We start from the raw sequence: 13,160 nt of genomic DNA, 5'->3' as shown, positions 1-13,160 counted from the left end.
TTCCACCACCTTAACTGATGAGAATGGCTTACTGGACCTGTTTGTACAAACAATGTGGTTTATGCTGAACACCTGTTTTTCTTCTGAGAGTAGAATTTTGGTATGGGCTAGGCAGAGGGGGTATACATGACCAACCAGACTCTAATTAAAAACGCTGGGCACCGAATCTCTAAATGAGTTTCCTTGGGGCGCCTCAGTGGCTCAGGCAGTTAAGAGTCTGCCTTCGGCTCAGGTCCTGGGATCGAGCCCCACATCGGGCTCCCCACGCCACGGGAAGCCTGCTTCTCTCTCTCCCACTCCCCCTTCTTGTGTTCCCTCTCTCGCTGTGTCTCTGTCAAATAAATAAAATCTTTAAAAAAAAAAAAAAACAAGGGCACCTGGGTGGCTCAGTCGGTTAAGCATCTGCTTTTGGCTCAGGTCATGATCTCAGGGTCCTGGGACTGAGCCCCGCATCAGGCTCCCTGCTCAGTGGGGAGTCTGCTTCTCCTTCTCCCTCTGCCCCTCCCCCTGCTTGTGCTGGCTCTCTCTCTCATTTGCTCTTTCTCAAATAAAGAAAAAAAGAAAAAAAAAGAAAAACCCATGATCCTTGCTATTGAGAAGCTGACAGGTCAAAATTCACTCTACCCTAATTTAGTCAGAGCAACCAACTTTTATGTATAAGCAATTTCATATCTAAACCTATGAATACAAATTAATGAGATTAAACATACTGACTGTCAAAATACATACCTGAATAATCCTCATTTTCTTTTACAGGTAGATGGGACAACCTCAAAATTTCTCTTACTAGGTGATCACACAATCCTTGAGCATCATTTAAGTTATAGCTATAGAGGTAGCAGTATAAAAGAGAAAGATAATAGCGTATCTGAAGAAAACATGTTCTTCTTCCTCCTTAAACAAGAAAGAATTAAGCTTATATTAAAAACATGTTAGCAAGGTAATGTTCCTTTTTTTTTTTAAGTTTATTTAAGTAATCTCTATACTGAACGTGGGGCTCAAACTCACGACTCCAAAATCAAGAGTCACATGCTCTTCCAACCGAGCCAGTCAAGCACCCCAGCAAGGTAATGCTCTCAATCTGGGTGCAAGGTAGACAGGAATGTTCAGTTTATGAAAGCTGTACACTCAGGTTATGTGAATTTTTCTGTATTTGTTTTATACTTCAATAAAAAGGTTTTTTCCTTAAAACAGGTCAGCAATACTTTGTTCTTTCTCATTTTAAGTTCTGAACTATTTTATTATCTTTCATCAGGCCCTAGAACGACTAAGATTTTATCCCAAGAGAGCTGCAAATCCTTAGCATCTCAGCACTAAAGTCCATTAACAACAACTATCTCAAGTATACCTGGTATAAAACAGAAGGAAACATGCTAAAAAAGAAAACCCCAAGAAACCATATATAGATCAGTTAGTCAAAGAGACTTCCCAAAGGAGAAGCACTATCCAATGAGATAGGAGCCCCTGACCACTGCGTCCAAGTATCTAATGGGTGTTTAGAACTGATACCTTATCCATTCTTCCTGAGTAAAAGAATTCCAATTTTATTTGGGGTTAACAATGCACCCAGGGGCACCTGGCTGGCTCAGTCAGTGGAACATGAGACTTAATCTCGGGGTTGTAGGTTCAAGACCCACGTTGGGTGTAGAGATTACTTAAAAATAAAAAAAATCTTTAAAAAATAAATAATGCACCCAGATCACAATTTCTCACTTAGATGTGGCCACATGAAAAAAAGACTGAGTTCTGGACCAAGAGATAACACTACGTAGAACTTCCAGAAAAGCTGCTCAAAGGCAGGTAACTCAGCTTGGAGGTGCACCATTTCTTGCCCTTCCTGCTCCCTTCCTTTCTCCTGTCTAGAATATGGATGCAATGGTTGGAGTTCCGGTACCCATTTTAGCTCATGTAATGGCCTTAAGATTAGAAGCAATGCACTAAGGACGACTGAGTAGAAAAACTAAAGGACATAGGTCCTTAATTAGACCACGGAAACACCAAACAGCCCCAGACTGTCAACTTCTGGTCTCTTTTTGTAAGAAAGAGAAATAAACTTCTTTCTTGTTGAAACCATTATTACTTTCAGTCTCCATTATCAGAAGCCATTCCTAGTGGATACAGTTGGAAATGAAATTAAATGTAAAGGTCCATAATGGAATTCATTTTTTTTTTTAAGATTTTATTTATTTGACAGAGAGAGAGAGAAAGAGCACAAGCAGGGAGAGTGGCAGGCAGAGGAAGAGGGAGAAGCAGGCGCCCCGCTGAGCAGGGAGCCCGATATGGGACTCAATCCCAGGACCCTGGGATCATGACCTGAGCCAAAGGCAGTCTCTCAACCAACTGAGCCACCCAGGAGCCCCATAATGGAATTCATTATGAAAACTTTTCTCCAAGAGAACTTCTCATCTCCTTGAATGCCACATTTCTTCATCCAGTTGAATAATCCCCAAATGTGAGAACTACATTAGACTTCTTTCTCCAGATCTACTCAGTCACAATTCCAACTGATCAAAACTATTGTCTGTCAAGTGTAACCTCTGCTCTCCAGTACTCTTGACATTGCTTTCAGGACCTACTCAACAGACTAATTTTCCTGCTTCCATGTGAAACCCACATATCTACACCACATTCCTACAAATGACCCTCCACACTGTACCAAAAGAATCTTTCCAAATGGCCTATATTCATTTGAAAAGTTCTCTTTCCTACATAAAGTATCTAACTGATCCCAATCTCGTTTGGATAAAATCTTAATCCCTTCGCATTGCATACGGTATGTTCCTTATCATCTATTCCCTACATACCTCTCAACTTAGCTCTCACCACCCTGCCCCTAATACTGAATACATATATCATATAATCTAATCCTATTAAACAACTTCCAGTTTACCAAGTTGCCATGGTTTCTCACGCCTTTTTGTTTTTATAATGTTACCTCCTTCTTTAAACCATTACCACAATTTTAGCTCGCTAATTTATATTCAATTTTAAATGTCAACGCCTCCAGGTTTTCCCCAGACTAATGCTTACACTCCAGCCTCAGATTGCGCAAAGTGCTCTTCTGTGCTTCCCCAGCATCTACCAAACAACATAATGAGAAAAGTACTGGTTTTTTATGTAATCTCTCCTCCACATCGTGGGCAACTTGTGGGTAAAGTTATTTATTTCAGTTATTCCTAGTGCCTAATACAGTACTAGGGACATAGCAGGGCCTTGATAAATACTGATTAAAATAGGGGAATGAGTGAAATATGCAAAGCAGTCGGAAAATAAGCTTAATAATTGGCCAAACCTGACCATGTAGTAGTTATAGTCATGGCTAGCTCCAAGGTCGCTAGCTGAGAACTTGTCATCCTAGCCAAACCCTCAATACCATAAAAGCCATCACCAGTTTCTAGAATCTACATTCCTCTAGTCTCATCAAAAATTCCATGAAGCCCATACTTAATCCAACAATCAGTCTAACTCACAGGAAATTCTTAAAGTCGAATTACTTCATGGCAGAGAGCCTTAGCTCCACATTTCTCTAAGTCTGTAAAAAGGTGGTAAATGGCCAACAAAACAAAACAGTATTTTATTTAGGATATAAATCTAATTTTTTCCCCAAATGGCCAACAAAACAAAACAGTATTTTATTTAGGATATAAATCTAATTTTTTCCCCATCAATAATCAGTCACTCCCATCACTAACCAAAAAAAGGACAGAAGGAGCCTTATCTATAAATAATGGGAAAAATTCTTAGTGCTACAAATTCCAAGAGTAAAAATAATTTTAAATATTTCTGATAGTCAAGGTGCCTACAATGGTGTATTCTATTTGAGCATTAAGAAATTGTGAGCACTCAGAAATCTGGAATTATTTTTAAGCTCTACAGCATGCCAAAATACATTCCTACCAATATTATGGCAAATATTATTTTTTAACACTCTCTTACCTTTCTCTTGAGATTCTTGTAGAGCTTTCCTCCACAGTTGAACAGATTTTTCATATGATCCTAACAGGAAACACTCTTCACCTACAAAGTTTTCAACAATCAATCATGGTTAATGATATTATAAAAATTTACTTCATTTTAAAATTTACTGGATACAGCTCAGCCAGAAACTATTTTGAGAAACAAATAATTGCAACCAATTAAAAAAATCAAAGCCCAGGGGCTCCTGGGTGGCTCAGTTGGTTGGGCGACTGCCTTCGGCTCAGATCATGGTCTCAGGGTCCTGGGATCGAGCCCCGCATGGGGCTCCCTGCTCGGCAGGAAGCCTGCTTCTCCCTTTCCCACTCCCCCTGCTTGTGTTCCCTCTTTCACTGTCTGTCAAATAAATAAATAAATACATACATACATAAATAAATAAATATCAAAGCCCAGTTAACTATATTGCTTATTCACAGTTAGAAAATGTTTATAAACTACTGACCATTGATAGATTTAAGTTCTAAGGCTTGGTTCAAGTGAACTCCAGCAGTCTGTAGGTTAGCCTGTATATGACATAACAGAGCCTTGACAGTAGATGCTTCCTGTGTCATTTTTTCAGTTAACTGTCTGTCACCTTCAGGAAGTCTTCGACTTAATTGTGTTTGATACCATACGGTTTTTTTGTACAACACTCTCCAGAGAACGATCAATCTGCACACAAAATTAAGTGATCATCAAAGCCAAATTTCAGACCAGGAATAAAAAGGAGTACAGCCTCCTACTCAGCCTTATTATTTTTGCCTGTATTCTTCATTGATAAAATAATATATATGCAAACTGATCAGAATTAAATATAGCACAAAGTCCACTGATCAAAAAATGCATTAATACATTTTTTAAATCTTCATGGTTATTTTTCTGTAGTGCTCACCTAAACCAAAATCATTCAATACTTCAGCATGTATCATGGCTGCCCAAGGCTAATAAAATATGTGTGTTGAATAAAATTTGGCACAAATCCTAAAATATTTAAAAAATTAATATAAAAATCTATTAATGCTGACTGGTAATGGATACAGGGTTTCTTTTTGGGATTATAAAAACATTCTGGAGGGGCACCTGAGTGGCTCAGTCAGTTGGATATCCAACTTTTGGTTTCTGCTCAGGTCATGGTCTCCGGGTCATAGGATCAAGCCCTGCATCAGGCTCAGCGAGGAGTCTGCTTGGGATTCTTTCCCCTTTCCTCCCCCTCGAATAAATGAATAAAATCTTAAAAAAAAAAAAAGCATTCTGGAAATATGCTAATAATTCTACAACCTTGTGACTATGTTAAAAATCACTGAATTTCATACTTTAAAATGGTGAATTTTACAGTATGGGAATTATATCTCAATTTTTCAAAAAGGAAAACATCTATAATGTTGATGGTATCCTGATATAAAGTAAATATACCTGTGTCCTGGTCGCTGAGCAACATTTACTGCTGGAGGATGAATCTTGAAAGATGAGTCCCAAGACCAGTTTTCCTGAGAATCACTATCTTGAAACATTTGAAAAATGGGTACCACCAATTTGTCTTGATCTGCTATTCTACTTCCATCAATAGATGCTGAAATAACTTCAGGTTGAAGAATGTATATGCCATTTAAATTATCAGCTACCATTTTAAGTAAATGAAAACAAGCCAAAAGCTTCTCTGAAAATAAATGACCCTGTTGTTGCTGAGTCAGCAAAAGCTTTATAGTATTTGAGGTCAGCTTTACCAAATGTCCCACATCTTGTTTGTATCTCATATCCCAATACTGCATTGATAAACACTGATGAAAAAGTTGAAAGATACAAAGTACCCATGCATTTTGTCTTGTGCTCTTGCTTAAAAAAGGATCTAGTTTGGGGAAAGGATATTTTATAAATTGAAGAATGTAGAAAAAATGAGTGATACAAACAACTGTGTAATTTAACATTACATTTTTTTCTGTCACATTTTTTGAAATTCCGATAGCCCATGCTGCAAGGAGATTTTTCTGGACAGAATGCAGTTCTGTAATGGTTTTATCTGTCTCCTTGATATTATCCTTTGCATGTATTGTATCAAACATAGACGCAAATTCCAATCTTCCCTCCTTGACACTACTGAACAGTGGATCATTTTTTTGGTTCCAAAGTGAGAATAAATTGTCTGGAAAGTGTTTGCCTTCATTAGTTTCTTCTGCTTCAAAATCCTAAAACATGAGTGAAAAGAATTATACTTAATGTTATTTAATACCTTGTAAGTAAAAATCACTGGTGTTCTCAAATTTCTCCCCCTTAACAAGAGAAAAACAAAATATGTTTCTTGAAATAAAGTCAATATGTAACTGTTCAAATAAATAAAAAAAACTGCTACTAAGTACCTGGAAATCTGTTGTTTTTTCATTTAACTTCATTGTTTCTTCTGCCTGTAAGAATCTGGGGACAGCAGAATCAGCTAAACTTTGATTTCCTTGGTGTTTTAACAGGCTACATCTCAGGGAATCCAGTGATCGCAAGTTCAGCCCTTTGCCTTTTGGCTGTAGAAGATAAAAGATTTCCAAGAGTAAAATTTTCTCTGTAATTCTATCATAAGCAGTTAAAAATTCTACAGACAACCGTATATAATCCAAGGATATTACTGTCAGTATGGTTTTAAATCTGAGAAAACTAAGAAGCCAACTTTTACCAATGATACCAAAAAGCACTATACCTTAGACAGTATCATACTTTGGTATGTTTTCTCAAGCCTCTGGGTTGAATCAAGTAGAAGGGATCTCATGAGCACTGATGGAGACAGGTTATCAACAAATCGGAGGGTTGTGACCATGTATCCATCAGAAATAATGAGGTAGGGTAACCGTGAGTGTGCTTTTATAGAAAATCTCTGTCTCATAGGGTCACTATCAGAAGCTGATGAATCTACAGAATTATTTGAATCTTGAAATGTAAACTGCTGAGGTCTAGCAAACAAACACAAAATTAAACAATTAGTAAGAGAAAAATCTTAAAGGAAACAATCATATTATTCCAAAGAAAAAAACAATTAAAAGCTACAGAAATGATAAAAAGGCCAGTTAAACACACTAACATTAAACTGTATTATCTATAAGGAAAACATAAATGATTAAATAATATGTAGGTTTATATGTTTTTTAAATAGTCCCTGAATTGTGGTATTTACTCTATTTTGTTTTTAATTTAGTTTTATACAAACTATTTCAGAGAAGAATTAAGTCAGTTCATTTTTACTATTAAAGAGTTAAATAGTTAACCTTCCTTAACATATATTTAAATATACTTATAAGAATATAATTATGAGCTATGAAAGTACTTGTTATTGAGGAGAAAGAAGGGGTGGCCTGTGTGGCTCAGCTGGTTGAGTGTCCAACTCTTGGTTTCAGCTCAGGTCATGATCTCAGTGTTGTGGGATTGAGCTCTGAGTCGAGCTCCGCACTGGGCATGGAGTCTGCTTAAGATTCTCTTTCCCTCTCCCTCTGTTCCTCCCTCTTAAAAAAAAAAAAAAAAGGAGGAGGAGAAAGAAAGAAAACTAGGAAAGACATTTGTAAAAGATGGTAGTAAGGAAAATTTTATCAGTTTAAGATTAAATTTGACTAAGCTTCTACATAAATGTACATATTTACTGTTATGGTGGTATACCTGATTATGATTACTTAATATCACTGCTTATTAACTTTGGGGCTTTATAAAAAGAATAATCAAAAATATATTATAATCTCTTTCTGGTTAGGAAACTACACCAAATGGTCAACAACAGGAGAATGGTTAATTATAGAATGTACACACCACAAGGAATCTACAGAACATTAAAAAATTACTTCATGGAAATATGTATAATATAAACAGTTTAATCAAAAAAGCAAAATAGTGAACAGCATATATCATAGAACTTCTTTTGTTTTAAAAAAGAAACTAATGGGTGCCTGGGTGGCTCAGTTGGTTAAGCGACTGCCTTCGGCTCAGGTCATGATCCTGGAGTCCCGGGATCGAGTCCCACATCGGGCTCCCTGCTCAGCGGGGAGTCTGCCTCTCCCTCTGACCTTCTTCCCTCTCATGCTCTCTCTCTCTACCATTCTCTCTCTCAATAAATAAATAAAAATCTTTAAAAAAAAAAGAAACTAATATTGTTATTATTATAAATACCATATATATATTTTTTAATTTGTAGGACAACACACTAAAATGTTAATTGTTATTTTGGAGGAATAGGATTACAAGAGTGTTTCACTTTCTATACTATTTATTTTTATAGCACTTGATTTTTTAGTTTTTTTAAATAATAAATATGTATTACTTTTGTAATCAGAAAAAGTAATCCATTTAATTTTTTACATTTTTTTAAGATCTTATTTATTTGACAGAGAGAGAGACAGCGAGAGAGGGAACACAAGCAGGGGGAGTGGGAGAGGGAGAAGCAGACTTCCCACCGAGCAGAGAGGCTGATGTGGGACTCGATCCCAGGACCCTGGGATCATGACCTGAGCAGAAGGCAGACAGCTGAGCCACCCAGGTGCCCCAAAAGTAATCCATTTTAAAAGGTCCTAAATTAATTTTAAAGACTATGAGGAAATTCAAGTCAATTATGAATTAGACCATAAAAAAATACTTTCACTGCAGGAAGTGACAAACTTCTCAATTAGGATTTTCTAATACTAAAAATTAAGCATCCTTTTTTCTAAATATAATCAAGGACACACCCCTCCTCAATTTCCTTTCTGGGAGGCAATGGATTAATTTCAAAGGACTTTTCCAGTATTTCTGTATTGTAAATACCTGTGTATATATGTCAGGTCATATCTAATATCAGCATAAATAACAACAAATATTAACTGAGCACTTACTTTACGTCAGAAGTGTGCTAAGCAATTTGTTACTATTTATTATTTCACTTCATTCCCTCAACCCTAAGAGACAGAGTCATCTTCATTTCACAGTAAAAGAAACAGAGGCTTAAAGTATAACTTACCCAAAGTCACACAACTAATAAGTAGAAGAACCAAGATCTGAATTTTAGTCTGACTCCAAAAGCCAAACTTCTACCCCAACCCACAATTAAAAATTAAAATATGGCAAATTCTAAAGTCTTCTATCCATTTCCCACAACTTTTTCCTTTTTTCCCTTTGGGGAAAAAAAAGATAAATCCATGTGCCAAGTTAAGTTTGAGTTACTAATTTATGTAAGTGCCCTTCTTTTAAAACAATAAAAGACATAGCATACTTCTTTGAACTTGTACATAAAAGAAGATATATGTTTGTGTTACTGAATATTTAAATAACTTATACTTACATAGTCACAATGTCAAATTTTCACCAGGATTAAGCAACAAAAAGAAATAGAAGAAAACTATATATAAGAAACAGATATTGAGATGACAGACTCAAAGAAGGAATAAGACAATTTGAAAGATAAAATTACTTAAAAAAATACATAGTAAAGTAATACCAAAGAAGAAAACCTGTAAACAAATTAAAACAATTCAAATGTCTCACCTATATGTTATTAGTGGGTGAAAAGGAATAAATTCTGCTGGCCCAAATTCTATGGAGCAGCCAAATGTAATTAACGTTACCAATTCACCTTGACAGGTCAATAAAACCAGGGAGCCACGTTTTAACATACAAGCCAGAAAAAGACTATCATGAGTCCAGCTGATATCACCTACCCAGTAGGACCTAGAAAAAGCAAGACAGTATGTTTAGAAAGGACTCTCTACAATGTCTTTCACAATTTAAAATGGCCAAGCAAGGGTGAAACATTTCAAAAATAAGGGAAAAAGAATGAATAGTAGGCAACTGCCACGTACATTTTTGTGTATTTTACTTCCCAGAAAAAAGGTAAGAAACTAAGATGTTTGCTCATAAATATGTACTCCATACAACATGGCAATTAGAAATTCACACACATAAGCAAGTAAGATGAAAATACTCCCTAAAAGAGTTAAGCTTTTCAGTCACTCACATTTTAATTAGAATTTTTTTTTAAGATTTTATTTATTTATTTGACAGAGAGAAAGAGAGCACAAGTAGGCAGAGTGGCAGGCAGAGGGAGAGAGGGAGAAGCAGGCTTTCCGATGAGCAGGGAGCCCGATGCGGGGTTTGATCCCTGAGCCGAAGGCAGCCACTTAACCGACTGAGCCACCCAGGCACCCCAAATTAGAACTTTATTTTTTTTTTTAAAGATTTATTTATTATTTGAGAGAGCGAGAATGAGAGAGAGAGAGTACATGAGGGGGGGAGGGTCAGAGGGAGCAGCAGACTCCCTGCTGAGCAGGGAGCCCGATGTGGGACTCGATCCTGGGACTCCAGGATCATGACCTGAGCCGAAGGCAGTCGCTTAACCAACTGAGCCACCCAGGCGCCCCAAATTAGAACAACTTTAATCATATTGGTGTCTACAACTAAAATCCACTGATAGATTTAAAGGTCAATACCCTGCCTCTCATCTCTGCAGTTTGCCAGAGTTCCATGCAGCAGCAGACTTCCTCCTCCCAAAGCCATCCTTACTATTCCTTAACTATCTGGTAATATTAATCTTTCATGGAGACAAAAAGTAGCTCTTCATGTAAATTATGACAGACACTCTAAGTCAAGCAGACCACCGCACTGCGACCAGTAATACTTTTATTTATTTTATTGAAGTATAGTTGAGACATGATGCTGTATTAAATCCAGGTGTAAGGGGCACCTGGGTGGCTCAGTCGTTAAGCATCCGCCTTCGGCTCAGGTCATGATCCCAGGGTCCTGGGATCGAGCCCCACATCGGGCTCCCTGCTCGGCGGGAAGCCTGCTTCTCCCTCTCCCACTCCCCCTGCTTGTGTTCCCTCTCTCACTGTGTCTCTCTCTGTCAAATAAATAAATAAAATCTTTAAAAAAAAAAATTTCAGGTGTAAGAATGAGTAATACCTTTAGAAAGGAACCTTTGGAGAGGGAAAGAAAATGAAGAGGCAAGGCTAGACAGACCTGAAAACTTTGGAAATTCAGAGAACAGCACAGAAAAGTGTTCAGAAAAGGAAATTAAGAAGTCCAAGAGGAAATGTGGTAGTGGCTCATGTGCCATCCAAAAATCATTACTTATGTTGCTATTAACCTACATGCAGTGCCAACTTTGTTTAAAAAGCTAACACCACAGCCTCCCTGAGTATATAATGGTTTTCCCAATCCAGGTTATTTTCATTTTGGTCTCTAATTAAGCTCAATAGTTCCCTACCCGGTTGTGACCCCACTCCTCCTGAGACAACACAGGAAAAAATAAAAAAGAAAAGAAAATATGTTCATGTATCTTCCACCCTACCAAGACTCTTTCTTAAAGTAGGATTTTCCTTACATAAAGCAATTTTAGAATCTATCAAGCACAAATGCTGAAAGGAAATTGCATTATCTATCTAAATACCTATTTAGATACCTTTTGAATTATTGGAGCCTTAAACTTATTAAACCATTGGAAAATAAAAACAGTATGTAGAAACACAAGTGTTCTTACCTAGTAAGTGTAGCTGGGACCACAGGATTCTTGTTACTACATCCTCTCAGGCTACCACAGAGAGTAACAAAATTCAGTGTGTTTATAAACAATACCTGAGTTGCCTAAAAAGAAAAAAAAGACAACAAAACCATTGAATTATTTTATTTTAATCATTACTTTTAATTCTAGAGACCTAGAGACTATTATTATATCAATAAACTATCCTGGAAGTCTTTCCCAACTGGCAAAACAATACTGAAAACTAAAACTCCACGCTCTTTTATACTATATTTTAAGGCCATCAGTTACCACTTTGCCCTTTTTTGTTCCTTTATGCTACCCTCTTTTCACTTCTGAAGGCCAAGTTTTGAAATTACAGCAGCTAGTTTAAATAACTTTACCAAACTACAACGTTAAATTGGATCAGAAAACACCAATTTAAAAAACATAAAGTAGTATTAAAAAACAAAGAACTCCAAACTGGACTAAACTCTTATGGGTTACTTCCAAGACAGATTACATTTACTGACCTTTGGGTCTTTCTGATTAAGAGTTACTGCCAGGGTAACACCATCTCTTGAAAAGGCAGAAAGTAGAGCTCCTCTTGACTTTACTGATTCACATTTAGGAACCAGACTGCACAGAATGCAGTTTTGTTGTGCCCAATGAACATGGTATGGCAATGATCTAAGAAAGTAATGAAATAATTGAAAATAGGAAATATGGTAACTTTTAAATTAATAGTTCATCACAAAAAACTTAAGAGTCCAACTAAATTCCTATATGTGCACAAATATTAGGGGGCATTTTAGCAACTGTTCAGAAGTTTCATCCAAGGCACAAAAGAGCAGTTGCCAGTTAAACAAGTTCAATATCAGCATTTTGTTAGTAATGGCATGTTCCATGTCAACCCCAAATACATCTGCTTTGACGAAAGGTTCAGGTGACACAGATTTCTACATTATTATAAACATTTTTACAGAAATTAAATAGGTAGAAAAGAAAGGATTTTTAAAATAGTGGCAATGTTCTGGGGTGCCTGTCTCGCTCAGGTGGTAGACCCTGCGACTCTTGGGTTTTAAGTTCAAGCCACATGTTGGGCTCCATGCTGGGCGTGAAGCTTCCATACAGAAAAATAAAAAATAAAATAAAATAAAGTAGTGGCAATGTCCTATATTTGATATGAGCATGGTTATACAAACATATATTTATCAAAATCCACCTCATTATACACTTAAGATTTTTTTCATTTTACTTTATATAAACTATATTTTAATAAAGTACTGTTAGCATATGAAAATGAAGAAAATAAGCAAAAAAAAATCACACTATTTTACTAAATCCTACTCAGGCATTTTATGCTTTTAATGCACTCTGTATATTACTGGGTTTTTTAGAATAAATAAAACTGTTTATTTTAATTTATTTATTTAAGTAATCCCTACCCCCAAAGTGGGCTCAAACTCACAACCCCAAGATCAAGACTGGCATGCTCTTCTGAATGAGTCAGCCAGGTACCCCCAAACAAAGCCAGGTACCCCTAAATAAAACTATTTTAACTTTTTAAAAAATGTATTTAGGGCGCCTGGGTGGCTCAGTTGGTTAAGCAACTGCCTTCGGCTCGGGTCATGATCCTGGAGTCCCAGGATCGAGTCCCACATCGGGCTTCCTGCTCAGCAGGGAGTCTGCTTCTCCCTCTGACCCTCTTCCCTCTAGTGCTTTCTATCTCTCATTCTCTCTCTCTCTCAAATAA

General features: G+C 36.7%; 1 protein-coding gene across 1 annotated transcript in view; it reads right to left on the bottom strand.

The window, feature by feature from the left end:
- The window catches only part of CPLANE1 (ciliogenesis and planar polarity effector complex subunit 1), a 122,636-nt gene that overhangs the window by 101,080 nt on the left and 8,396 nt on the right, over positions 1–13,160 (bottom strand). Inside the window, exons 6-14 of the mRNA XM_028098015.2 lie at positions 11,938–12,094; positions 11,426–11,529; positions 9,436–9,618; positions 6,638–6,887; positions 6,309–6,464; positions 5,368–6,137; positions 4,418–4,626; positions 3,937–4,017; positions 730–894 (exon numbers count right to left, since the gene is read on the bottom strand). Of these exons, the coding sequence (XP_027953816.2) occupies positions 730–894; positions 3,937–4,017; positions 4,418–4,626; positions 5,368–6,137; positions 6,309–6,464; positions 6,638–6,887; positions 9,436–9,618; positions 11,426–11,529; positions 11,938–12,094 (2,075 nt within the window). The remainder of the gene's footprint in view (positions 1–729; positions 895–3,936; positions 4,018–4,417; positions 4,627–5,367; positions 6,138–6,308; positions 6,465–6,637; positions 6,888–9,435; positions 9,619–11,425; positions 11,530–11,937; positions 12,095–13,160) is intronic.

Source organism: Eumetopias jubatus, unplaced genomic scaffold (genome assembly GCF_037043125.1).
Source record: "Eumetopias jubatus isolate StellerSeaLion01/CBP00866 unplaced genomic scaffold, mEumJub1_p1.0 scaffold_5, whole genome shotgun sequence".
Classification (NCBI taxonomy): Eukaryota; Metazoa; Chordata; class Mammalia; order Carnivora; family Otariidae; genus Eumetopias; species Eumetopias jubatus.
This window is presented reverse-complemented; position numbering and strand designations above follow the sequence as displayed.